We start from the raw sequence: 26,573 nt of genomic DNA on the forward strand, positions 1-26,573 counted from the left end.
TCAGCCTGGAGCTGCTGCTCCACCCAGCACAGCTCTGCCCGTTCATGGGGCTGCTGGGGCTCGGAAGGGAGCGCTGGACACTGTGAAACTGGAGCTTCTCCGGGGCAGAGGTGGCAGGTCCCTGCTGTGCTGCTTGCCGTTCTCTGGGACAGTGGCGTTCATGAAAGCGGCAAATTTTTGAGTGACTGTGGGAGCACGTGGTGGAAAGGGAACTTCTGATTTGTCGGTCAGAGAAGGGCTGCAGGAACACATGGAAAAATGGGAAAAAGAGGATTACTAGTGTAGTTCTGGAAAGAGGGCTAGTGGCAGGGAGAGATGATCAGGGGCCAGCCTTGCTGCACCCAAGACTCTGCTGACCAGCCTGGGCCGAGGTGTCAGCACATCCCAGAAATATCTGGTTGGAGGCTGCAGCATGGATGACCAAGTTTTTTGGCTGCATTGACAGTGCCTGGGGAGAAGTGACCAGTGTTGCCTGATTGGAGAACATTCCTGCTGTCCTGCTGCATCTCTGGTCTCCTTGTAGCAGTCATTACTCCAGGGCTCACTGCAGGACCAGCAGAATACCACTAAGAAGCCACTGCAGAAATCCTTGCTGTGGGAGTCATCAGAAGTGAAGGCAGACCTGGGGTCCAAGCAGATTTTGCTTCTTCAGATACTTTTCCTTGCCAGGACTCAATTTCTTTGAGAAATGAAAAAACTGTTGGGTCTTGTCCAAGGGGAAGAAAGAAAGATCATACGGCTGCAAGGAAAGGAGACCTGGCAAGACATCCTGTCAAAGACTGGCCTGAATGCTTGGGAAAAGGCAAGATATTCATTTGGAAAGCAAGATGAAGAGAAATCTGTCTGTCTGAGGAGCACCTGGGAACATGGAACCCTGTGCACTGGGGGTGCAAAGGGTCAGGTTCCTGGCAGGGATCCATTGCCATCAGGCTCTGGAAAAATGGAGATGAGAGCAGAGCTGTGTCCCACACCCCGTGTACACAGATCAGGGACGCTCAGCTGGGGCGGGGTCAAGGAGAAGAGGTCGGACTATGTCCCACCAAAACCTGCCAAGCCCTCTCCTGAGGGCACCATCAGGTTGTTCCTATTAGCCTGGCCACAGGGGCTGCTCCCAGGAAGGTTCTGGGGCTCTGTGCATCTGCTGCAGGGTCAGGGCTCTGAGCAGAGGCTGTGGGCCCTCAGCACGCTGCCTGCTCACAAGGAAACCTCCAGCACTGGGTGCCCTGCCCCAGGCTCCTCTGGGGGCAAGCAGCACCGGCAATTGAGGCAGCAGAGCAGGGGAGGAGCAGAATCTCTGCCCAAGTCTGATCTCTCCAGGGTCAGTGCACGCTCCGAGCCCCACTGGCACGCTCCAGTCAGCAGCAAGGAGACCACCAAGCAGTGAATCCCACTAGCCACGCTTAGGGCCAGGTTACAGGCACCCTGGTCTCAGGCAGCTGCACCTCCCAGGGCCGCCCGTGTGCTGCAGAGCCGTGAGGTGCCCTGAGCCCTCCCCAGGGACCAGGTAAAAGCTGCAATGTCATCCCATGTTCACCATTGCTTCATATCGCCACGCTTTGAGCCAACATGGGACGTAGAGGACTTTATCTTTCTCTTTTTGATGTCAACAGAGCTCAAAAAGCTGCTCCCTCCTTTCAGGGGGTGAGAGGTTCAGCTGAGATGCTTCACTTGGTGTGGACTCTGAGGGTGGACAGGATTGTAATGCTGATAGTGATGCTAGTAATGCTAATACTCTTAACTGTAACAGTTTGCCTTTATCCAGCACTTTCCGTACACAACATTTTGTCCTTTACTTCCACAGTAATTCCATGGAAACCCCACCACTTAGGCCCTTAGATTGTTTCTGAGTTTAAGATAAAAATTCCTTGCAGAAGAATTCCCCAGTCCCTCAAGGGAAAATGCAACTGCATCGCACCTGCTGTGACACTCAGGCTTTGCTCTCAGATTGCTCCGTGACGCTCCCGTGAGAGCTGAGGCACAATCTCTCCTGATAGTGGTTTTTGCGAGCTCCAGCGTTATAGAGACCCTTTAGCAAACAGTGGAGGAGGAGGTGGATGTTGGATTGCTTTACTACACGTCATTTTCAACTGTTTATAATATTCTTCTGTGTCTACATATTTTCTCTGTGCACATTATTCATCAGAGTAAAAAAAGGAACTATGAAAACCTCGACCAACTTTCCTATGACAACAAGCGAGGACCCAAGGTATATATGCATGGAAATGCACGCCGCCCACCAACCTAACTAGCAAATGAAAAATAGCCACAGCCAACAGAAAAATAAAAAAGAAAAAAAAAAAAAGAGAAAGAGAAAAAAAAAAAAAGAAAATAAAAGAAAGAAAAAAATATCCATGACTATGTTTCTTGGTAGCACGTTTTTATGTTGAGATAGTTTGGTTTGGACTTGAGAATGGAAACTTAGCCAGCTGACCCTGGAAGGATTTCTTTTTGAAACATGCATGTGAACCAGTAATTAACTTGCAAGTTCTTTTTTTTTTTTTTTTTTTGAAAAGTTGAACCAACCCCCTTTCCTCCCCAAAGGAAACGGTTCCTTGGTGTAAGTTGTTCACTTTGATTCCCAAAGGTTAACCCTGTGCAATATGTTTTTTTCATTTCCCATGTTTTTGAAAAACAACACTCGTTTGAGTTTTCAATTGCATTTCAAAGCCTTTTTCTCTTTCCTGTACAATGCACGCCTCTTTTTGGGTCTTGATTGACTTCCGTTTGCATGCACAGTGCAAAAAAAAAAAAAAAAAAAAAAATTTAAAAAATGAAACAACCAAAAAAGCCAAAACCTTAAAAGAGAAAGAAAGGAAGGAAAGAAAGAAAAGAAAGAAAGAAAGGAAAGAAAAAGAAATAAATAACCATAACCAATCTTATTTAGCAGACTTTTGTGCAGTTTAATGAATTCTCTTGACCCTTTTCTAGATAGCATGGCTCTCACCACCAGTCCTGGGGCTCCCTCACTAACCAGCTTTGCTCACACTAATCACAGGCTGAGAAAGTGCTTCAGTTTGACCCTGGAACCAAAAATGTGACATCGCTGCTGCTGGAGGCGAAGGAGCTGGAGGCCAGAGTCATCATCCTCTCTGCCAGGTGAGGCCGTGCCGCCCCTTCCCCTCCCTGCTCTGATTTCCTCTCTCCCAACTCTGTCCAGAGCCGGCATCAGTGTGGATTTGGGGTTTGACAACGTTCCCGTCCCGGGCAGGCGGAGGGTGCTGCGGGTGCCGGACGCGCTGCTGGCCGGGGAACGCCAGCCCCGGGCTGACGTGCCCGCCGTGCTGCAGACACATCCCCGCGGCGTGCCCCGCTCCGCCCGGGAAGGACGGGAGCTGCCGGCCCCACGCCGCAGCACAGCGTGCACACGTGCAGCTGCTCAGAGCGCTGGGAGCAGGGGAAGCTGAGAGCAATCCCCACTGCATCGAGGATTTAGCCATAGCCCAGGAGAAGCCGTAGCCAGAGCCGCCTGGGGCGGTGTCTGCCCTGGCACTGCCATGTGGTAGCGGCACGCAAAGAGATGACACGGAGTCAAGAGGTCTGCAGTGCGGAGTTGCTCTCCAAGCCACAGCCGGGCAGAGCCAGCCTGTTTACTTCTTACGTTTTATACATTTGTGGCTCTGGTTGTGGATTGGCTTCTGGGGTTACTACCCCTCACCCCACTGGCCAGACCAGCTGTCAATTACATTATTTTCGGGTTAGAAACATGCAAACAAAGGACAGGGAATGAAAACAAATGTTTATGTTCCCATGAGTGAGAAAAGCGACATACTGCTCCTAATATTGTGCAGAAACTAAAGAAACTGACTCCATCTTATGAACGAGTAGGAGGCTTTAAAAAAAAACCTGAGAAAAACCAGGGTGACACCTCCGCACCCTCGGGATCTGACCGTGGGGGCACCCGGGCGCTGGAGCCACATTGCCGATCCCTTCCTGTCGTTGCAGCGAGGATGACGCGGCCACGGTGTACAGATCAGCGGCCGTGCTCAACATGACGGGCTCGGGCTACGTGTGGCTGGTGGGCGAGCGGGAGATCTCGGGCAATGCCCTGCGCTACGCCCCGGACGGTAGGCACCCTCCGAGCTCCGTGCCGCTGCAGCCAGGCTCGGAGCAGCCCGAGGGAGCCGGGACGAGCGGGCCCTGCCCTCCCCGGCACGCCTGGGGCCGGGGGAACGCGGTGGTTCCGAGCGGAGGGCCCCGCACTCCGCGCTCCGCTCCCTGGGCCTGCGCGGGGCCTCAGGCGCGCCCCCAGGCCCGCGTCACGGCGGCTTTGCAAGCTGCCTGTCCCCCGGGGAAGGCTTGGGCAGGGCCGTGGGGATGGGGCTCAGGGGGCTACACGGAGCCCAGCCCCGCTGCCCCCGCCCGCCGCTGCCTGAAGCTCAGGCAACTCCCCACCGCGTCCGAGGGCTCCTCAGCCCGTAGCCGTGTGCTCGCTGTCCCGAGAGCTGGGCGCGGGAGGCACAGCTGGAGCAGCCGGTGCTCCCCGGAATGCTGACCCGCATCCCCCTCTGCCCGCGGCAGGAGTGATCGGTTTGCAGCTCATCAACGGCAAGAACGAGTCCGCCCACATCAGCGACGCTGTGGCCGTGGTGGCCCAGGCCGTGCACGACTTGTTTGAGAAGGAGAATATCACAGACCCACCGCGGGGCTGCGTGGGCAACACCAACATCTGGAAGACAGGACCCCTTTTCAAGAGGTATTGGGGAAAGGGTCCTGCTGGAGGGAGCAGAGGACCTGGTGGGGGAGAGCTGGAAAAGGTGGGAGCAATGTGGAAAAGGTGCAGGAGGACGTGGTGGCTTTGTTAGGGTATTTGTTGCTAAAGCTTTGGGGCATGTGGCACAGGGCTGCCTGGACTCTCCTGCACGATTTTGGATGTGAGGGCTACGTCTCTCCTAGAACTCTCCCACAGGCCCAGGCAATGGCACCCAGTTTTTCCAGGCTGTTTAGGTATCATCCTAGTGCCTGGCACCAATTCAGTCCGTGTCAATCCATGGGCTATGTTTAGACAGCTGGAAGTGTGGGCAGGGAATCACTCTAGGAGGAAAAGATTGGGGACCACGGTCTCCCCCAGTCTGGAGCTTAATTCCATGGGTGGAAGTGGGAGAGAGGTGGGTTCTGCCAAATCAGGGTAGAGGAATATTTCTGTCCCATTTTATCTTGGTGCTGCAGACACATTTCCTGCTGAACATTCCAAGGGCTGTGGCATGGGTCCAACGCTGCAAGCAGGACTTGGTGGCAAGAGATGTCCGTGCATGGGACAGGTTACCCTTGGCTGTAGCAAACCCTGGTGCTGTGGATTTGGGGGCTAGGGTGTCACAGATGGGAGCATGTGCCTGTGGGGTCCTGCTGCCAGGGCAGGGCAGGGCAGGGCAGGTCCTGCATGCGCCTCCACACTCCAATCCCTGCATCACTGCAGGTGCTCGGGCCACTGCCTTGGTGCAGCAGCCAGTCCCTGCAGACCTGGGTTCTGTTGAGCATGTGACCTGCAAAGCCTGGAGATTGTTTTAGAGGCATTTCTGGCATCCCCTGCAATGACTTTGGCATGAGCGAGTCAAAGCTGTTCTTCACAAGTGACTCAGGCAATCCTTGTGTGTCTCCACTATCACCTTTCCAGGGTTTGGAGGCTGCTTCTCTCCTTGGTGGTGTTTGTGTGTGCCTGGGCCACTAGCCAGGCTGGGATGGGCAGGTGCCAGACCGTAGCATGGGCACACCTCCCAAGGAACCTCCAGAGGAAAGTGTCCTTGTGTGCTGTGGGACAGATCATTCCAGGGGGAGTGAGACTGATCTGGTGGAGAGCAGGGGGCAATGACAGCAGATATGGCAGAGAACATTTGGGAAACTGATTCCATCCACCAGGAGACGATGACCACAGGTCTAGGAACACACCGTAGGTAGCCTTGGCTGGACTTCTGCAGGGTAGTGAGCTTATGGCAGAAAACTGAGAGGAAGCATTTGCCTTTCTGATGCCTTGTGAGGCATCTCAGTAGCACAGCAGGTGTTCTAGGTTGTCCCAGCTGTGTTTCTCTCCATAGGGTGTTGATGTCCTCCAAGTACTCAGAGGGTGTCACAGGCCGGGTGGAGTTCAATGAGGACGGCGACAGGAAGTTTGCCAACTACAGCATCATGAACCTGCAGAATCGGAAACTGGTCCAGGTTGGGATTTACAATGGCAGCAATGTACGTGCAGGCCTGGACTGGGTAAGGAGGGGATGGGCACTGGGATGTCCACCTTGGCCTCATGTCCATCTGCTTCCTCCGGGATCCATCGCAGGTCCTGACCAACGACAGGAAGATCATCTGGCCTGGGGGGGAAACGGAAAAACCTCAAGGCTATCAGATGTCAACCAAGTTGAAGGTAAGAGCAAATGGCATTAGAGGCAGAGCTTCTCAGCTCTCTGCATGCCAGGCAGTGACTTCATCTGCCTCCCATCTCCACGGCTGCTCTGCAGTTGGCAGCAGCATTTGCAAAGCCGGGAGAGGATATGGGAGAGAAATAGAGAAGGTACTGGAGGGTGTTCAGAGCACGAGTTTCAGCTGGAGTCAATCTAGATAGGGTGGCAGGCATTCTTGGGTTTGGAAAGAGACAGGTGGAAAGTGGATATGAGAAAAATCAGCGTGGAGAGGGTGGAGGGACAAGGTGTTCACCATTTCTCGTGGGAGCCAGAGGACACCTGTCGCAGATTTGTGAGAAATACAAGGATGGGCTCCTTTGTCTGAGGCATGGTTCAGCTTTGTTAGACAGTGCAGAGACCAGGTGGAAACAGATTCAAATGGAGATTAAACCCTCATGTGGAGGGTGGGTGGATTGGTGGCCGCAAGGCCGAACTCAGGAAATCTCTGAGGAGCTGGAGGTAACGCTGGCAAAGGTCCCTCCAGTCTTGCTTTGCTTCTCATGCTCTTCCTTTAAGTGTCGCTCAGCAGCCCCTTTAGTGACCTCATCCCACTTTAGTGACTGGATCCTGGCCAGGCTGATCTTACCTGCATGGCCTTTCATTTGTCCTACTGTTCATTTGTCCAGCAAGGGGAATCCCATTCCTGCTGACAGTGAGCCTGGTCCCCACACAGGTGCTATGGGTACGTTGTGATTGCTGCTTTACTGAAAGGTCCAGGGCAGGACTGAAACACCTGCATTAACCTGGGGCAGTGTGACAGTGTCTAGAGCCCCTTTCCAGGCACTAGTCCTGGCTGTGTGGGTTTCCCATCACTCTCCTGTTAGGGAAAGAGATTTTGAGGCTCGGCTGAAAGTGCCACTGATACGGCTGGTCCTCACCTTGGGTGCAGGGAAAGCAAATGTTCTTAGTGTTCTTCTTGGCAATGTTGTGTTAACAGCTGGATTTCATGATCTTAAAGGTCTTTCCCAGCCTAGAGGATTCTCTGTTTCTCTGATTCCCTGTGCCAAAGCCAGGTCCTGCTGCTGGGCCGAGATGGCAGCTGGGAGGGCAGCCCAGCTCCCACCACGGGAATGTAGCTCTGGGGGGAAACACAGACCAGAGGGTGTTTGTGCTTCACCTCACAGATTGTCACCATCCACCAAGAGCCCTTTGTGTATGTGAAGCCCACTCAGGCAGATGGGACATGCAGAGAAGAATTCACCATCAATGGAGATCCTGTCAAAAAGGTCTTCTGCACCGGACCCAATGAGACCATCCCAGGTAACTCGGTCTGGTGGGGACTCCCACTTCAAGAAGGGGTCCCAGGGAGGGTGCTCTGTCACACAGGAGGCCCAAAGGATGAGGCACTGAAAGGTGACAGCACAGCTGGCCCCCAGACATCAGCTCAGCCTCACAGCAGTCCTGTGCAGGAGTTGGGCCATGGGATCCAGGGGTTGGAGCCCAACAGATTCTTTCCCACTGTCTCTCTTCTGGATGGACACCCAGGCTGCTTTGAGGGCTTGCATCCTGAGTTTCTGTCTCCTGACATGTTCCAATTCTCTCTTTCTTGATCTCCAGCAGCAGCAAGGACCCTGAGGCACGTTAGCTTGTGCTGCACTGACAGCACCAGTTTCAAACTGTCACAGAAACGTGTCAGGATCAGGAGTGAGCACCTGCTGTGGGGTGGGAGCTGCTTAGCAATGCCAGGCCTGCTCAAATCCACCTGAAGGGCATCACCTTGGCTCATCACACCTTCCTGTGCACAACATCCCCCCACAGCTGTGTCCTGGGCTGTATTCAGCCTGCTGGACTCATGTCAGGAGTCCTCCAGCACATGCTCCGAGCCATCTCCTTGCCCTGCAGTGGGAGGGTAGCACCCCCTCTCAGCCCACCTCACTGGGACATGACAAAGGAACTTGTCCCTTTGTCCCCAGCCTGCCAACACCCACAGGTGATGGAGGCAGTGAGACAGCAGGGTGGCCAGGCAGATGGCCCCGAAGGATAACGTGGTTATGTGCCACATGGAGCCAGAGCCGTGGGGTGGCTGCTCTCACTGGGGACAGGCACGGATGCCGTGTGGGGTCCCTGGCCAAGGACTGCCCCCACTCATCCCCCTTCCATCCCTCCCCAGGCCGTCCCACCGTGGCACTGTGCTGCTACGGCTTCTGCATCGACCTGCTCATCCGCCTGGCAGGGGTGATGAACTTCACCTATGAGGTTCACCTGGTGGCTGATGGTAAATTTGGTACCCAAGAACGGGTGAGTTTGGGCAGCCTGTAATCTTTCTTTGCCTGTGTCGTGTATTGAAACACCCCCACGCCCTTCTCCTGAGCAGGGTGGGGAGGAAGGGCAGTGAAGGATTCCTAAAAAGTGCAGGGTCCTGGCTGGTGGGGGGATGTGTGTCAGGGGAGGGGTCTGACTCGGCCTTGTCTTCCTGGCAGGTGAACAACAGCAACAAGAAGGAGTGGAACGGGATGATGGGGGAGCTGCTGAGCGGCCAAGCAGACATGATTGTGGCTCCCCTCACCATCAACAACGAGCGGGCTCAGTACATTGAGTTCTCCAAGCCCTTCAAGTACCAGGGCCTCACCATCCTCGTGAAGAAGGTATGGTCTGGGTGGGATGTTTTGTAGACCATGGGAGGTGCCCGTTCCCCAGACTGCACCGTGCCCAGTGCAGCCCCCGCAAATTCCAGGCTCCAGGCTTCTGGTTTTAATGCAGGCTCTTGTCTGCACCAACCCAGCCCTTCCAGAGCAGCTGAGCAGCAGGAGCTTGGGGCAGGGCAGGGCCCCTGTGGGTGCCTCCAGGTGGGCAGGGTGCCAGCGCTGTTCCCCTCTCTCCTGTGTGCAGGAAATCCCCCGCAGCACCCTGGACTCGTTCATGCAGCCCTTCCAGAGCACGCTCTGGCTGCTGGTGGGGCTGTCTGTGCACGTGGTGGCAGTGATGTTGTACCTCTTAGACCGGTTCAGGTGAGTGCACTTGGGGCCACTCAAGATCTGGAGGGGACAGGGAGATGCTCCTGGGAACTGTCCCCTGGGTCCCTTGCTTGGGCACAGTCTTGCAGCACTTTGGGGGCTCTCACAGGGACTTAACCGACCTGCTCTGCCCCACCAGCCATGGGCTGAGGCTCCTGCCCCCTCTGGCTGCCCAAGCTAAGGGATATGGATTTGTGGGGTACCCATGGGGATGTGGGAACACACCTGTCAGACCAGGTGCTGTACTGATACCTGTCCAAGGGGACTGTCTGTGCTCTGAGAGAACATCCTCTCATCCTTCCTTAGCCCTGTGGCAGCTCCTCTCAGGGCAAGAGAACCTGTCCCTGCCTCAGCCCTGTGCCCAGAGGCTTTGATGGCTAATCTGCAGGGAGTCCTCTGTGCTGCAGTGGGAGAGGTTTGAGCTGGCCAGGGTCAGATGATCTTTCTTGTCTGGAGAGAGTGTGATGGGACCAGTAGCAGTGTGAGCCAGACAGTGTTGCAGGTCAGCACAGGGGATGTGCCAGGCAGTGGGAAGAGCTGCTTGGGACAGGGCACAGTCTGTAGGAATGAATCACACAGGGCTGTGTCAGGACACATAGGGCACAGTGGGGAGCCCTGGGAATCAGGGTGAGGGGAATGAGAAGGGTTCTTAATCTTGTTTTCCAGCCCGTTTGGCCGGTTCAAAGTGAACAGTGAGGAGGAGGAGGAAGATGCCCTGACTCTCTCCTCGGCCATGTGGTTCTCCTGGGGAGTTCTGCTGAACTCTGGCATTGGAGAAGGTGAGCCACAGCCCACAGAGGGACTGCTCTGCCCTGCAGCCCAGGCTCTGAGCTGGGCAGGCAGGGGGAAAGCCCCTGCCCTCTTCCACAGCCTCCCCCTCTCACATGGTCCCTGTGGGACCTTGTTCCCTGATCCCTCCCTGGAGCAGACTGGTAGGAGATTTGGTGATGCTGGGTGTTGCACATTTGTAGCAGTTTTCAGGGCTGTTCTGTCACCCCCAGCACTGGTGATGGGAAACAGGGCAGTGAAACTTGAGCTGAATCCCCTGCCCAGGGTTACCCACGCTCTCAGGGTGGCACCCAGCGTGCCCTGGAAGGAGCTGGAGGGGTTTTTTTTGTTTGGACAGTGCAGAAGCTCCTTGCACAGCTGCTGGCAGAGCAGATAGATGGTGCACATCTGCAGCTGCTGTTGGGCTCACGTGGATTGACATGGCTTTGGCAACCAAGCTAAGCCCTCGTGTTGCTGCTCTGATCTCTCCTCTCTCCCTGCAGGTGCTCCCCGGAGTTTTTCTGCCCGTATCCTTGGCATGGTGTGGGCTGGCTTTGCTATGATCATTGTGGCTTCATACACTGCCAACCTGGCAGCCTTCCTGGTGTTAGACCGACCTGAGGAGAGGATCACAGGCATTAACGACCCCCGGGTAATGACCCCTCACTTGCTTTTCCCTTCCCTGGGATATATTACATGGCTTGTGGTTCCCAGGGCCCTGATTCACCATGGCTGTGATCTGTGCTGGGGGGGCCAGACTCAGGGAGCTCTGCCTGGGCTGATGCTGATGGGTCTGAGCCCCTGCCCTGGGTGGGAGTGGGCAGATATGGGCAGGGATCAGCAGGAAAGCAACCTGTCCAGAAATAGCCTGTCTGCAGTCAAACTGCCTGCCAGTTCCTGGAGAGCCTCCTCTAACCAACAAGGAAACGATTCATTATGGATGAGTTATAACTAATGAAATCGTCCCTGCGGTGCAGTCAATACTCTCCACATGCCTCAAATCCATTTCCTGCTCTGGCAAGGACACAGCCACAGCTCATCAGCCCAGGCACGCAGGAGTGTGCCCTGCCCACGGCACTGCCGACCCCACGGCATCCACAGGCGTCCTGCACCCTCAGTGCCACCGTGTCCCTGTCCCATAGCATCCCCTGCTCCAGCACAACGGTCCCGGAGCATTCACTGCCCCCTGGCATCCTCTGAGGAGATCAAGGTGTTCTCTTGAGAACAGGGCCCTGAAGGAGATGGGAAATTAGGAAACAGCTTTGGGGTGTGAAAATTTTGCTGGTGAAGGACAGAAAATAATAGGAGCCCCACCCTTGCCTTTCAGCTGCGCAACCCCTCGGATAAGTTCATCTACGCCACGGTGAAGCAGAGCTCCGTGGACATCTACTTCCGACGGCAGGTGGAGCTGAGCACCATGTACAGGCACATGGAGAAGCACAACTACGAGAGCGCTGCCGAAGCCATCCAGGCAGTGAGGGACAAGTGAGTAGGGCCAGCAGGGAAGGACTGCAGGGAGCAGCAGCTGGGTGGAGCAAGCAGGGAAAAGCTGGAGGAAGCTGCCATCAAAGCATGGCTTGATGGGACCTCCCAGCTGGGGCTGGGTGGGGTCTGCCAAGTCCTGGTGCATCCCAGGAGTCTGGGTGGGGAGCACTAGATCTGGGTGAGGGATGGCACGGTAAGAGCCCTGGCCATGGCCTCCCTTTCTGGCCCCTTTTCTTCTTTCAGCGCAAGGCTGGGTGGCTCCAGTGTTTAAGTCAGGGCTGGGAGCAGCCTCGCTGCTCCCACGGAGGCTGCAGACAAGCTGGGCTGCCCAGCCTGACCCGTCCATCCTACCTCTGTGTCTAGCAAGCTCCACGCCTTCATCTGGGACTCGGCGGTGCTGGAGTTCGAGGCCTCCCAGAAGTGTGACCTGGTGACGACGGGGGAGCTCTTCTTCCGCTCCGGCTTCGGGATCGGGATGCGCAAGGACAGCCCCTGGAAGCAGAACGTCTCCCTGGCCATCCTCAAGTCCGTACACGGCTCTTGGCGTGGGGCTTGCCCCGAATGCTGCATGTGCTGGCGCGCAAGTAGCCTTGTGCCAGGCAGTGCCAGCCACCCTCCAGACCTCTGCAGGGGACAGGGGCGCTGGCGGCTGCCGTTCCATCCTGACAGGGGACATTGAGGCTGGGGCGGGCACCCACAGCCTCAGCTCTGGCTCGCTGGGCTGGAGGAGCAGCAGGGAACTGCAGGGAGGGCAGAGCAGGGCAGGGAGCAGTCATGGTGAGCCAGGGGTGTAGGCAAAGCTGGCAGAGAGCAACTGGGGCCATCCAGCACAGGTCTCTGTAAGCAGGGTGTGTGTGCTGCCGTTCCCCACTCCTCCCTCAGGGCTCAGCCTGTCCAACAGCATTGCACTGCCCTGGCTTGGTCATCCAGGGTTTTTTTCTTTCAGCTCTGTCTACTGTTACACAGGGATATGTCAGGATCCCCTCTGTATCCAAGGCTTTTACACCAGCACTAACCTGCAGTGTGGGGTATCACGAGTCAGACTGATATTATGAGTGAAAAGGGATTTCTTTGTTTTACTTTGAAAATACCACACCCCTTGCAGACAGGGAAATGTCACAATGGAGGAAGAGGCAGCTGGAAAGCAGCAAGTGAAGGGAGGGAGCCCTGGGAGATTTGTTTTAGGAGAGACACGGTCAGGAACCACCAGAGTCCTTCCCAAGATGTGGAGGTGAAAGGCCTGAGAGAGAATGGACAGGATGTAGATGGGCAAGACGCAGGGTGATGTAGGGAGACGTGGACCCTGTCTGTGACATGGTCTTAACATGGTGATGGGTGGCACCAGGACAGATGGGATTTGGGACAACCACGTGAGAAGCCTGAAGAGGCTACAGGAGTCCTCAGTGTCCTCCTGGGGGGGGATGAGGAAGCCCAGGGCTACAGGTGGCCCAGAAAGGTGGTGGGGTGTACCAGGAAGGTGTACCAGGAAGGTGTACCAGGAAGAGGGAGGAAAGTGCAGTGAGCCTGTGGTGGGATGTGTCTTCTGTGCCCACTCCACCCCCACGAGCTGTTCAGGCAGAAACAGCTACTGTGAGGACACAGCTTGTGTCCTCCCGATGTGACACCTTGGTGTGTGACACCAAGCTGTGACACCAAGCTGCTGGGGTGTCCCAGCCCTCACTGTGCACTGCAGGGAGCTGCCAGGCAGCAGTGCCCTCACCTAGGCAATGCTGGGGGTCACCAGAAAGGACTGGGGTCCATCATTGCCTGAGCTCCTAGTGGCCCTGGCAGGCAGAGAAGCCGTGCAGGAGGGATCTGGGAGATGCCGTTCATGTCCACTCCCTGCAGCCTTCTCCAAGAGCTCTTGGAGCACTGTCAGCTCCATCCTTCCTTGGGAACACACCTTCCCCATGGCTCACACGTGCCTCTTCTGGCAGAAGGCGCTGCCCCAGAGCTGCTGCAGGGCTGGTAGCAGTGGGGAGCTGTGGGTCCCTGGTCACAGCACTGCACTGTGCGTGGGCTGTGTGTGTGTGTGACCACACAGCGCTGGCAGCCCTGCAGACAGTCCAGGCACACTCTGCAGAGAGCACACGTGCACAGGTGTGCGCACACAGCCAGCACATCCTTGGTTCCTGTGCTAGCAGAGCAGGCTGCAGGCAGGCGCAGAGCCCCAGGATGGAGGCACACACAAAGAGTCCCCAGTGACTACCCTGTCCTGTCTCCTTGTGCTTCCAGGTCCCACGAGAACGGCTTCATGGAGGATTTGGACAAGACTTGGGTGAGGTATCAAGAGTGTGATTCCCGTAGCAATGCCCCAGCAACACTCACCTTTGAAAATATGGCAGGTTTGTTCTGCAAACCTCTTTCTCCCCCTTTGCTGGGTAGCCTGCTTTTGCTTATGACATTCTCCTCTCCAGGGCACTCCTCTCAGGCCAAAACTCTGCTGCTTCTGGGTTTGTGCTTTCCTAGTGCTGGGTGGCTGCTGAGGTGGGCTCAATTCCCACCTTGTTCAGAACAGTTCCACAAAGCTTCTCCCACCTTCCCTGGGTGCCCTTCTTGCCAGTGGGGCTGCTGTGGTGTGAGCATGGCTGCCCTCCCTCTGCCCTGGCCAAACTGGGGCTGTCACAGTGCCATCAGAGCTGTCACCAACGCAGAGAGGAGGACAGCACCCCGGGGGAGGCGAGTGAGGACCCTGCTGCGGGAGGGGGCTGGAGGTGAGGGGCAGCCCCCCAGTCCTGAGGAGCCCTGGGCAGAGCCAGGACAAGGATAATTGATACAGAGGGATTTTCTTCTTGCAAAGACTGTGGGAACCCCGAGACAGCCTCTCCCTTTGCACTGAGGTGCTGCTGCTGGTCCTGTAGCCAGACAATCGGTGATCAGGGATGCGGGGTGTCAGATGGGACTCCACCCTCGCTAGCACTGCTGGCCGGGTTACAGGCAATGGAGAAAGGGGGCATTTTGCTCCATCTTCTCAGACACCACTCCAGAAATGTCAGCCCTGAGGGCTGCAGGCATCCAAGGACAGCACGGAGTCTGTGCATGGCTGTGCTTCCTGATGAGCCAAACTGGAGCACCAGGGCTGGGTTTTGGGGCAAACGGCCCCACAGTCCTGGGGATGGGGTCCAGCCTGGGGCTTGCCATGCCTGTGCCCTGTGCCCACCCAGAGCTGGCACTGACATCCCTCAGGTACCCAGGCTGTGTTCCCCTCCTGGCCCTCCAGGACTGCGGGGAGATGGTGGGGGGACCCCGGGTTGGCAGATGCTCCTGTCACTGAGCATGATGCAGAAGAATTGAGGGGTCATGTTGCAATTTCCACTGCCCCCTGTAACTTTCCTGCTTATTTCAGGTGTGTTTATGCTGGTGGCTGGAGGTATTGTTGCCGGGATATTTTTAATATTCATAGAGATAGCTTACAAAAGGCATAAGGACGCGCGGAGGAAGCAGATGCAGCTGGCGTTTGCGGCCGTTAATGTGTGGAGGAAAAACCTGCAGGTAGGACAAACCGTTTTTAGAGCAAATCTCCACCAGGTGCGTTTTCCATTCCTTCACCAAATCAGTGAATGCAGAGCTGTGGATTAGCATGGGGCCCTCTGTCCCCCACCCCCTGTAGCTCCAGCTGGGTGTTACTGGGTGCCTGTTAAGCTGTAGGGTAGTGTCCCTGCCTTTTCCCCGGGAGCTGCCCCCGCCTGATGCTGTCTCTCCCAGCAAAGCTCCAACAAGGCAGAGGCCTGGCCCAAACACCCCCAGTGGAGCTTGGGATGGCGACTTTGCTCTGCTGGGGACCACGTGCCAGAGCCACACCTTGCCCTGGCTGAGCAGGCAGTGCCAGCACGGCTCCTTTGCAGGTTCTGCCCTGCTGACCGGCTCCGGCCGCGCTCACCAGCAGATGGGAGGCTCATCCCGCTGCCACTGACCATCTCTGCCCAGTGCTCAGGTGGAGGAATGCTCCAGGGATAGTTTCCATCACCTCCCCTTCCCTGCCTGCTCCGCAGCAGCATGGTAGCCTTCGCCATATCCAGGATCGACTCCAAAAAGAGGTGGTGCGTGCTCTTGTCCTTTGGAGACAAGGACATCTCCCTACACAGGAGCCAGCAGTGCTGGTCCCTGTCAGTGCCAAGGCTCCCTTGGTCTCCTTTCATCGGGCTGTTGCTCTCCCAGGCTTCTCCCGCTCCTGGAACACCTCTGTGCCACTCAGGCAGGGAAACCCAGGAGGGTCAGAGGTGCCTGGCAGTGGCACTGAGCCATGGGCACGTCCGTGGGCCACCAGCCTCACGCTTCCCTTCCCCTGCTGCTTTTGGGGCTGAGCCCCACAGTGCCCCTGACCCCAGTGTAGGGCAGCTGGAGGCTCTGTCTGAGTTGCCCGGGCTGGTTTTTCCCTTGGGGAAGCACAGCGGCGTTCAAAGAGCAAGAGCTCCTTTAGGTGACTAAAGGACACTGCCGCTGGGAGCAGAGCCCGCAAAGCAAAGAGAGAGGAGGAGGCTCGGGGTCCCCGCGAGGAGCCCGGCCGGGGCCCCGGGGAGCAGCGCTGGCTGGGGCTGGCGGGGGGGCTGCCCGGGTGGAAGCGACTGCCCGAGAGCAGCGAGGGGAGCACGAGGCCGGGCTGCTGTATCCTGAGAGCTCGCTGGGTTCAGTTCACCGGAAAGAGTCTCGGAAAAGCCATATCTCAATTTTTTTTTCTCCTTTTTTTCCTTTTTTTTCCTTTGCTTCCAAAAAGCAGCAGCACCGAGGGGGTTAAGGCTGCTGGGACAGAGCACACTAGTCGCACTGCCATTTTTCACTTGCCAACCTTCTAGAAAATACTGCACTGGGTCCTTGGGCAGAGTCTGTGGGACTGTGAGCAAAGCATGCTGCCCTGTGGGGGTTAAACAGCCTCATGGTAAAGAGCCGTTTGACATTGTAAGACTTTTCCACAGGAGGAAACGTCAGAGCACTAGTATCTGGTACATTGCTAGAAGGTAGGCAAGTGGAAAGATTTATTTGTTAAAACAAACAAACAAAAATAATGGTTTTTGGGATCACAGTTTTGCCATGGCTATTTCCTGAGATGCCATGGAAGAAAAAGACATTTCATTCCATTCATCTTGCTTTCCTTTCCGTTTGTGCATGTCCGCAAAAGAGAGAACTGAGAAGGAGGAGCAAATGTATCCCCGAGCATGCTCTACGCACCAGCGGGATACATTTTGGTTACCCCCGTGCGGTAGCAGAGCCAGACCTGGTCACTCCGTCCCCCGTCGGAAAGGTCACACTCATTGGCACGAAAGCAATTGGGGAGGACTCGTTGCCAGCGCCCAGCGCCGAGCGCGGCCGGGCCCCCCGGCCCGCGGCCCCCGCACCATGGCGGCTGGTGCTCCCAGCCTGCGCCAACCAGGTCCGACTCGCTAACTCCAACGCCTACATTTTTCAGTTCTGTTTCTCTTTGAGTTCATCCCGACCCGACGACATCATGGCACTAACGCTTTGCTTCCTCCCTTTCTTTTCCTTTGTATTTTTTTTCCTTTTTTTTTTTTTAGTTTTCTTTTTCTTCCAGTTTCCTTTTTGTTTTTTAGCCTGTTTTACTTTGGAAAACAAACCAAACCACCACCAACAACCACGTTCGGCTTTGCACAACTGCATCATTTGAATTTTTGAACACTTTTTTTTTTTTACAGAATATTCATACAATGACTTCTCTTTCAATGCAGTCCTCTCTCTCTCTTGTGGCACTAGGATTCAGCCTCAGAAAAGGCCCTGAGCGCTTTTTTTTTTTAGTGGTAGGTGCAGCATCTCACGTCTCGGTCCAGCCAGGCTGGCGGTGGAAGCGAGGGGCAGGGCATCAGGCAGACCATCCCCAGGAAGCGAGGTCAGCCGGCCTGGCTGCAGACACCAGGAGAGCAGGGCTACTTCCCAGAGGGGTTCCCAGCGCTCCAGATGCGAGGCCGGCCCCCCGTAGCTGTAGCAGTGTGGTGGCTGTGCCGGTAGCCGTGGGTCACGGAGGCCCTTGGAGGACTGGGAGTGGCAGAATACCTCCAGTAGCTTTCTCACCTAAATGAAGGCCATTACACGGGGCAGTATTCAAATAGATTTAGAGTATCCAACAACACACTAGAGATCTAATTACTTATACATATTCATTTTAGGATAGAAAAAGTGGTAGAGCAGAACCTGACCCTAAAAAGAAAGCCACTTTTAGGTCCATCACCTCCACCCTGGCCTCCAGCTTCAAGAGACGTAGGTCCTCCAAGGATACGGTAAGAGGAAGAAGAACAATTCTGCCCTCTCTCTTTCTCTCTCTTTCTCTCTTCTGCCATCCCATCGACTGCCACACACCCATCCCGAAGCTGCCAGTGTACATGCATAGCTCATGTCCGTCACCAGTCAGTCAGTCAGTCAGTCAGTCATCCCGTGTACCTGAAAGGATGCTGGGATCCTGGAGGGCAGGCAGGAGGTGGCTTGGAGTCCTGTGATGAGTTGGGAGATGCAACCAAGTTCTTGTTTTGTTTTTTTGTTTCCTTTTTTGCCTGGATGATTTCTGATGTTCCTCTCTGTGCTTCACTCACCTTACCGGTGCTGACCTCTTGAAACTGATGACATTTTTTCTTTTTCTTTTTCTTTTTTTTTTTTTTTTTTTTATGTTCCTAAGTGTTCCTGTACCTGTTTGTCATTGTATGCCTAAAAACAATCACCCCGATTTAATTTGGGCACCGTGTCACCTCACCAAGAGCCATGCGTGTCACACTCTCTACATGTGATTTTTGTTTGTGACAATTAGCATTCGGAATAGTCCTCGCACAGGAGTGACAGCTGTCTCTGGTTATCGTCAGCAGTAATGCAGCTCTAGAAAAGAGATGAAAAGGCTCCAAAGAGGAGGTTGTTAAAGACCCGGCCTTTGTTCCAACTTGTGTTTTCCACTGCTCTCACATAACCAGAGAAAATTTCCAAATTGCTGCCTCTAAAGCCAGCTGTTTCCAAATGTGCAAATGTGTCTGCTCGTGCTGGAGCTTCAGACACTTCAGCGTCAGGTTGGGCTGTTGGTCTGTCGGACTGAGCCGTGTCCCTCTGCATGTCGCCGTCTGTTGTATGACACTCTGCACTGTGGCTACTCTGTTGTCTCGTGTGGCAGCGCCCGCTGCATTTTGCTGCCCGACCTCCTGGCGCGACGGGCTTGCCAAAATCCCCTCCCCGGGGCGACCGGCGGGTTTGTGCCCGGGGTTGCTCAGAGCAGGTCCCCGCCAGGCTGCCCGAGGCGCAGCGGGGACGGGGGGACGGTGACGGTGCGGGGAGATGTGGCCCCCGCAGTGGGTGGCCCGTCCCCAGCCGCAGGCTTGGGCGCCTCGGGGACAGCTTGTGGTATCGCAGGGGGTCTCGGGGCCACGGCTCTGTATGAGAAATGGAGGAGGCTGCCTTTGACACCAGCGCAGGCTCCGTACCAAGAAGCTCCTGGAGCACCCTTGGAATGTGGCCCTGGGGACAGCTGAGCCCTCGGCCGGGCTCGACTGCCACCACTTCACACAAAGTGCTCCTCTCACTGTCACCTCGAAGCCTGGAAGTCATGGGGAGAACACCCACACTCTTGCCACTCATCCTCTGTACCCCACAGGGAAGATGGGCATCCCTGTCATCTCCTCTGCTGCTTCTGTGCTCCCTGGGTGACCCCTTGTCCCACTAATGCCCCCATGTCTGGGGTCCCCTCTCCCCACTGCTGCACCCCCTGAGCAGCTGCAGGGAGGTAACAGATTGTGTCTTTGTGGCCAGAGCCATGACCGGGGCAGAGGAGACAGGGATGGGGTGGGTCATGCAGGGGGTGGTGCAAGAGTGAGGAGGAGGAGGGACAAGTGGAATGCACAGAAAAAAAAGGGGAGAAAAATTGACAGAAAGCTCTGCATGTTCTGAGTAGACCCCCATGTTCTGTTGTGTTTGAACTACTCCACGATTAGGAAACCTCTCCTGAGAGAGCAGCATCATGATGGTGCCCTGGGCACCTGGGGCAACCAGTGCAACCAGTGAGCAGAGGAAAGGGGGAGAACCCAGGAAAAATGGGGCAGCTGATGTGTGGCACCCCTGGCACCTCCCACATTGCTCCTTCTTCGGGGAAGCATCCTGCTCCTGCTCCATGGTGTGGCATCCATCCTACACCAACCAGCCCACAGCCCTCTCTGCCCCATGCCAGGAGCACCCCAGTGCCCTGAGCTACCAGGTCCAGGACACACCTGCACCACATGTCCCATGGGTGGGCAATGGAGCTGTTCTTTCCCCTTTCCACACCTGCTGGGGTCCAGCACAACACAGGGCTCTCCATGTTCGGGTCCCGGTCATGCTATTCCTGACACAGCACATTGTGGAGGGAGATGACCCCGCTCATCCCAGAAGATGGTCCCCACCTTGGGGGCAGCTGCATGTCCAATTATTCCCTACTGCTCAGAAGCCTGTCACAGTGCTCTGTCTGCCATGGGGTGCCGTGGCCAGGGTCCCAGGACACATTCCCCAGGGAACTGGGCTAGCTGGGTCAAGAACAGGCCAATGGGGTGAACATCCAAGCCAACGTGGCCAGCTTGGAGTCTAGCAGCTATTGCAGGAGGTCCGTGGTAGAGCAAGCTTTGTGGTGATGTTGGGCAGGCCTGCTGTTTGCTCTGCGGGGTGAGCAGCCAGCGGGAGTGGGGTGCTGCCACCAGCTCAATGTCACAGCCTGTACTTGGTGACCTCCACTTCTGTGCAGCAGCCCTGGCTCAGAGACCCCAACACCCTCCTGCTGGAAGGCCCCATGAGTCTGTAGCATGCTGGGGCACGCTGCCTGTGGGCCTTGTAAAGATGAGAAAGCAGCGAGGTGCTCTGTTTCATGATGCTCAGCAGAGCTGCGGGCCCACACCAGGTCTTGGGTGGGCGAGGCTGGAGAGCCCGTGGGGCTGGAAGGCCAGGCTGACCCCAGCCCCACGGGCTCTCCTGGCTAGCGAGCGAAAGACGCAGACCTGGTGGCCTCGCTTCTTCCCTTTCCGTTGTCGGGAGTTTTAAAAATGGATTCTGCTCTGCAGCCCTGCAGAATGGTCCCTCAGGAGTGCCAGAGAGACAGGCTGGCACCATGGAGCCAAGACAGCCCTGGGAAGCTTCCACCCCACTCTGAACGTCCTAGCGCCCACCATCACCCGAGCTGCACAGCCTCTCCGCGGCACATCATCCCCACCGCCCCAGGAGGAGATGCATGTGTTCCCCATAGGCAGCTCCTGCAACTCGAGTAGCACTGGCAGAGCTGACGTTGCCATCCATCGCAGCCACCCACGATACTGCAACCCCACAGACGCCATGTGAGACGCATAAACCACACAGACACCTCCGAGCCGGCACATTGCCTACAGACACGTGTCGAGGTGCACAGGCCCCCTAGCCCCCGCAGAGCCACACTGCCGGCCCCAGGCACAGCTGACACACGTCCCAGGGCACCGCCCGCCAGAGCCCCGCGGCCGTGGGCATGGTGCCAGAGCTGGGCGAGAACCGAGGGGCTTCTTGGAAAAGGTCACCTTTTCAGTGAAGGATCAGCTGTCCCAAACGCTTCTTGGCTGAGAAAGAGCCTAGTTTTTGGCCCAAAAGAACCAAAAGTAGGTCAAAGACAACTTTTTTCTTTTTCTTTTTTTTTTTTTTTTTTTTCCCCCTAAAGGGAAGTTGATATTTTCTACAGCAAGATCGCATTTAGCTGGAATCCTGATTTTTAATTGCAAAAAACCCACAACAACAAACCAAAATTCTTCCAGAAAATCTTCCACCAGCCAGGGACAACCATATGAGCCCAGTTAGGTTGAAGTCATTTTTAAAGACATTAAGTTCTTGTCTATATTTTCTTCCTGGTTGTCATTTAAAGTTTTTGGTGCCTTCACTTCACTTCCATACCTTAACATGTTTGAGTCTCTTCTATGGTTAATATTTATTAATTTCTTCGCTTTATAATGTTTGGTTTGGGGATTATTGCACCATCCCTGTAACATAATTTACCCTAAATTACTGATATGTGCTTCTAGCATTAGTCCTACTTTAACATAGTTTTGATATGACCGTTTTCTTCTTTTTTTTTTTTCCTTTTCCGTTTTATTATAATTTCAATTTTTATTATTAAAAATTGCATGCATGAACTTTACACACACACAAAAAAAAAAGTAAATGAGAATGTTACCCTGTGATAACTCTGTGATTGGAGGAGATATGCTTTCAAATCAAAAGCCATGCTCTTGTATTTTAATTTTTCTGGCCAGATTGCCCATTTCGCTTGGTTGTTTTAGTGTTTCCCACCCCCAGAGCTGTGCAGAGAGGCCAGGAGGCCCCAGCCTGCCCTGCTACACCGCCACAGCGGCCACACGTGCACTGAGGCACACGCACTCACACAGGCACACTCCGCTTCTTCCACCCGCCTCACATCAGGCAGGATGTTTAACAAAGGACCTTTCTTCTACCCATTCATTTTTGTACCTCCAGTTCCTCCACCAGTGAGTCACCAGCCTCTCCCGTTTCCCAGTCACCTCTCCTCCAGGAGACAAGGGAGGGGCAGGAGACGAGCCCCATCCCACGAGCACACGCTCCCAGGAAACACTGCTCTGCCATGGAAACACTGCGCTTAGCTGGAATCCAAATTTTTCACGAGGAGGGGGTGGCTGCACCCGATTTTGGGAGAGAGGGGTGTTTTTTGGTGGGCTGATGAGTAGCCACAAAAAGCTCCCCCCAGGACGGCAGAGTGACATCAGGACGGCCTCGGCCGCTCTCCGTGCCAACGGGCGATGGCCGAGCTGTTGCCCCTTAGCAAGGCAAGGCCATGGCCAGGAATTCCCAGAGGCTCCATTGGAATCTTAGCCAGTGCCCTAAGTGGCGGGGCGATCCCGTGAGAGGCTCCCTGGGTGTCAGCGCGTCCCAGCACGGTCCCGGAGAGATGGGAGCGCGCTGGCTCCCGGCCCTGCCCCAGCAGCTCCCACCGAGGGGTCCTGGCAGGCACAAAGCTGGGCTGCGCAGGGCAGCCCCAAGGACCCTGTGCGAGGCTCGGGGGGGTGGCAGGAGGCAGGGCGTGTAGCACACAGGGTAGCCACAGTGCCAGAGCTGCCGGCAGCGCCGCGAAGGCCACGGCCACCATGGACCAAAGCGGGGCGGGTGAAATCCGTCACCGAGGAGCACCCCGGAGCCCCTCAAAACATCAGCCCTCATGGGCGGGGTGGTGCAAGGGCTGGGAAAATGTCGCTGGAGAGGGTCTGTGCTGCAGTACGTGAGACCCGCAGAGACCCTTTCCTGCCCCGGCATTGGATTAGGACCCTGGAGAGCAGCACAGGATGCTCTGGACCGCCCGCTCCCGCAGCAGGGCTGGGCAGGGCTTCCAGGTCAGGATTAGGAGTTAGGAGAGTGGAGCTGGGAGAGGAAGGGAGTATGGAGGGAGGAAGGGAGGAAATAACTGCCCAGCTGTAAATTCCTGCCTGGGGAGGAAGGACTTTTTTTCTTGCCCATTGATGGGCATTTTTGCTCTCCCCCCTATTTGCTGATGGGACTGCAGCAAGGGAGGGCTCTCCCATGGCCTTTCCCATGCCAAACCCCCCCATCTGCAAGGAGCTCTGAACCCCAAATCCAGGCCACATCCCCAACACAGGCCACATTTTCACATTAGCAATCAACGCCACACTTTATCAAAAGTCAACCACACCACACATCTCACCTGCATGAAAGGATAGTCACGGCAGGGTCATTCAAGCAAGGAGGTGAAACGCCCTGGCCTCAAAGCACAGCTTGATCTGGCACCAGAGAGGTGCCAAAACCCAGCCAGACCCTCCAAACACAGGTTCAGGCGTGGGCTGGGCTGATGAGTCACAGGCTTTGTTCTGTAGCCCTCCCAGAGCAGAGAGGGCCTGGCTTAGCGGGTGACGTGGCAGCCACGCTCTGCAGAAGCTGCACCACGTTCCTGGGCGTCCCCTCTGCCCAGCTCCAGGGTGCTTGGAGAGCGTCGGCAACGACCTCTGCACAAGCGTGGATGGCACTGGGAAGGGGATGGCAGCCAGCAGCAGCTTTCAGGGCGTTGCTTCACCCCCGAGACATATCCTGTAGGGACACATGGGATAGAAGTCACAGCGGGGACAAGTGCCAGAACTGCCTAACACTTCTTTCTCCTTGTCTGTCTATTTGTGTGTTGCAGCAGTATCACCCCACCGACATCACTGGCCAGCTCAACCTCTCCGACCCCTCAGTCAGCACTGTGGTGTGACCTTCTCCCCGAAGGCCATCAGCCCTTGCCCAACACAGTAGGAAGGCACAGCCAGGACTGCCTTTCAAGGGACACTGATGGGTTCTTCCGGGTGAGATGGGAGGAAAGCATCCTTCATCCATACACAGTGACTCCATTGTATATCTCCCTCCCTTCCTAGGCCTGCTGCCATGCTCGTGCCCCAGGAAGCACGGCAGGACCAGGGCAAGGTTTGGACTCCACTGTACAGAGATAATTGTTCCCAAACAGTGCCACGATAATCAGAATGGCCACCGACCGGCTCCGTGCGAGGGGAAAGGACTGCAGATGGCACACGGTGCCTGCTCGCCCATGGTAGCAGGGAAGAGCTGCTGCCAGACCACAGACACGTGCTTACCCTCACAGGCTGCAGCCTTCTGAGCACACACAGCCCCTCAGACGTGTGCTCTTTGTCTCCCACCACCTGGAGAGCTCCAGCGACATGCCCACGGTCCTGAGCAGCTGGAGCAGCCAGCTCCCGGTGCCAGGCAGGTTGGGCACGTGTTCCTGCTGTGCCGAGAGACCCTCACATCCGCTGCAGGGGCCGCAAGATACGTGCTCTGCTCCTTGCAGGGGATGGACTCTCTTCCCTGCCGCCGGCCCGTGCCTGTGGCTCGGTTCCTGCCCGTGGTCTGGCTGCAGCAGCAGAGCTCCCGCCCTGCAGCCCACGCCCATGTGCTAATCGCGGTACTCCGGAGCCCGTGGAGTGCCGTCAGCCAAGATCCCGGCTCCCACCTCTCCTGCACACGAGACATCCCCAGGACCTGGCCACGGCCAGCATGTAGCACTCACACAGCAGCTCTCCTGGCCAGGAATTCTCCACGGGAAATGGCTCTGGATGGTTGCACTGACCTCTACCCCAGCTCCACACTGCCTCAGCACCAGCAATGCAAGGAGAGATGCTGCTGGCTGGTCACGGCTCGCTGCGGTGCTGCAGCGGCCCCCAGCCTGTCTGCGCTGTCGGGGCACCACGGCCAGCACCGGCGGCTCCCCTGCCACCCTCACCTGCACTTCCAGCTTGCCAGCAGCTCCCGCGGCAGCCCCGAAGCCCCAGCTCACGGCGCTCCACCTGCCTGAACCTGGAGACGTGGAAAGCAGATCCCAGCTCGGGAGAAGGGAACCGAACGAGCCCGGCTGACGCCGCCCCTCCCGCACCTGCCTCCCCTGGAGCCCGCACGCCCGCCCTGTCACCATCCCCGTGGGCGCCGGCAGCGGCACCGGGGGTGAGCAGTGCCCGGGCAGCATCACATCCCTTCTGCCAACGTGGAAAACCCACCTGCAACGTGGTACCCGGCCCCAGCGGCACGAACTGCCTTCCCTCTGCCCCAGGCTGCCCCCGCGGGCAGGATTTTCACATGGCAGCTGAGGTCTGTGAGCATCGTCCCACTGACTGCTGTGGCTCCATCAAGTTCATCTAGCTCCAGCTGAGAAATCGGACCCATTCTACTTTATACGTCAATGTTACATTAATACCAAGTTTTTGCAAGAGCTCAGTAAAAGTCTAGACTGGATCACGAAGTGGTTTACTCCAGAGCCGTGTGCCTGTTTCTGTCTCTGACATCTGGCAAAGCTGGCAGGGAGCCTGAGTGAATCAGAGCCTCACCCTACCCTGTGGCAGGGTCTGCAAACAGTGCAGGGACAGGAGGGGACGGAGAAACCAGCAGGGAGAAAGGCCAGGGGCTGTAAAGGAGACTGGGAGGGAAAGGGAATCCCCATTCTGGGATACTCAGGTGACAGAGAACCAGGACAGCCAGGGTGGGGGCCAGACCTAGCAGAGAGGGGATGGGGTCAGTCTGGAGCACCATGGCAGCTGGCCCTGCCCCACCTCCATCCTGGGGAGAACAGTCCCAGGCCACTGCTGGGCTCCCCATCTCCCGGGAGCCAGCCTGGGGCCTGGCCAGAGGGGCCAGCCTTTGGGAACAGGGGATGGACTGCAGGAATGAAGGCATTGGGGAAGTCCCCATACATCAGCACATCCCTAGGGAGGTCCATCAAGTGATCTCCAGCAAAGGAGGGTCCCCCAAGGCTGAACTGAAGGAACATCACCCATGCACAGGATCTTCCCCATGTGCTGAGACCTCCAGCCCAACCTCATGGGGCTCAGCCTCAGGATGGTGTGAGGGAAGGAGCAGGGTTCAGCTGGCTGTGCAGGATGACAAACAAGGTCCTAGTCCCAAAAGGGAAGGCCAGGCCTTCTTGGGAAGAACTGAACACTCTCTAGAGAGGGTATGGGAGACCTGGGATTGCTCCTGGGAAAGGCAAGACGACGATGCTGGCAGAGGTCCTGCAGCCCTCCCAGGTGCAGGGCTGGAGCACTGGAGCAGATGCTGCCTTCAGCAGCTCCCTGCAGACCCCCTGCCCCACAACAGAGGAGGAAGCAGGAATCAGGCCGTGTGGCAGCACACGGGGCTGGTTTCTCTCTTGAAAATAAAAATGGGAGCAAGCCACCACTGAGGTGACATTTGGTTTATTCATGTGTGATTTACTGAGCCCTTGCCAAGAGCCTGCCGAAGGATGTGCTGACTCCTGCCACATCCCTGGCACGTCCCAGCTCTTGCATAGGCAGGAGATGGAGTGAACAAGGCCGATGGTCACGGCATCTCATTGTGGCTCTGATCATCTCACAGTGGGTAAGAGATCAGGCCAAAAAGGGCTGTTGTTTCTCCTTGAAAGATGTTCTTGTCACCCCAGTTTGTGGCTTTCTCCTGCAGCACAGCCCCAGATCTTTCCAGGCCATCTCCCAGCAAGCTCACTAAGCATTTCCAG

The 26,573-nt window shown here is 56.3% G+C and overlaps 1 protein-coding gene across 16 annotated transcripts in view; it reads left to right on the forward strand.

Moving 5' to 3' along the window:
* The window catches only part of GRIN1 (glutamate ionotropic receptor NMDA type subunit 1), a 39,060-nt gene extending 13,722 nt beyond the window's left edge, over positions 1-25,338 (forward strand). The window contains exons 4-22 of one of the 16 annotated variants that reach the window (XR_005703708.2): positions 2,144-2,206; positions 2,996-3,096; positions 3,943-4,064; positions 4,519-4,693; positions 6,030-6,174; positions 6,269-6,352; positions 7,514-7,649; positions 8,500-8,627; positions 8,810-8,974; positions 9,219-9,337; positions 10,010-10,122; positions 10,615-10,763; positions 11,439-11,596; positions 11,960-12,121; positions 13,832-13,941; positions 14,943-15,088; positions 17,713-17,823; positions 20,602-21,162; positions 23,721-23,854. Coding sequence is in view for 14 of the 16 variants with exons in the window: in XM_040083080.1 (XP_039939014.1) it covers positions 2,144-2,206; positions 2,996-3,096; positions 3,943-4,064; positions 4,519-4,693; positions 6,030-6,174; positions 6,269-6,352; positions 7,514-7,649; positions 8,500-8,627; positions 8,810-8,974; positions 9,219-9,337; positions 10,010-10,122; positions 10,615-10,763; positions 11,439-11,596; positions 11,960-12,121; positions 13,832-13,941; positions 14,943-15,088; positions 16,713-17,216 (2,580 nt within the window). In the remaining 2 variants the exon portion in view is untranslated. Of the gene's footprint in view, positions 1-2,143; positions 2,207-2,995; positions 3,097-3,942; positions 4,065-4,518; positions 4,694-6,029; positions 6,175-6,268; positions 6,353-7,513; positions 7,650-8,499; positions 8,628-8,809; positions 8,975-9,218; positions 9,338-10,009; positions 10,123-10,614; positions 10,764-11,438; positions 11,597-11,959; positions 12,122-13,831; positions 13,942-14,942; positions 15,089-16,509; positions 16,552-16,712; positions 17,223-17,712; positions 17,824-20,601; positions 21,778-23,720 lie in introns of those variants that run through there. The other 15 variants (XR_005703709.2, XM_040083084.2, XM_040083085.2 and 12 more) reach the window with 15 other exon arrangements.
* The last annotated feature ends 1,235 nt before the right edge of the window (positions 25,339-26,573 follow it).

This window comes from Hirundo rustica, chromosome 20 (genome assembly GCF_015227805.2).
Source record: "Hirundo rustica isolate bHirRus1 chromosome 20, bHirRus1.pri.v3, whole genome shotgun sequence".
Classification (NCBI taxonomy): Eukaryota; Metazoa; Chordata; class Aves; order Passeriformes; family Hirundinidae; genus Hirundo; species Hirundo rustica.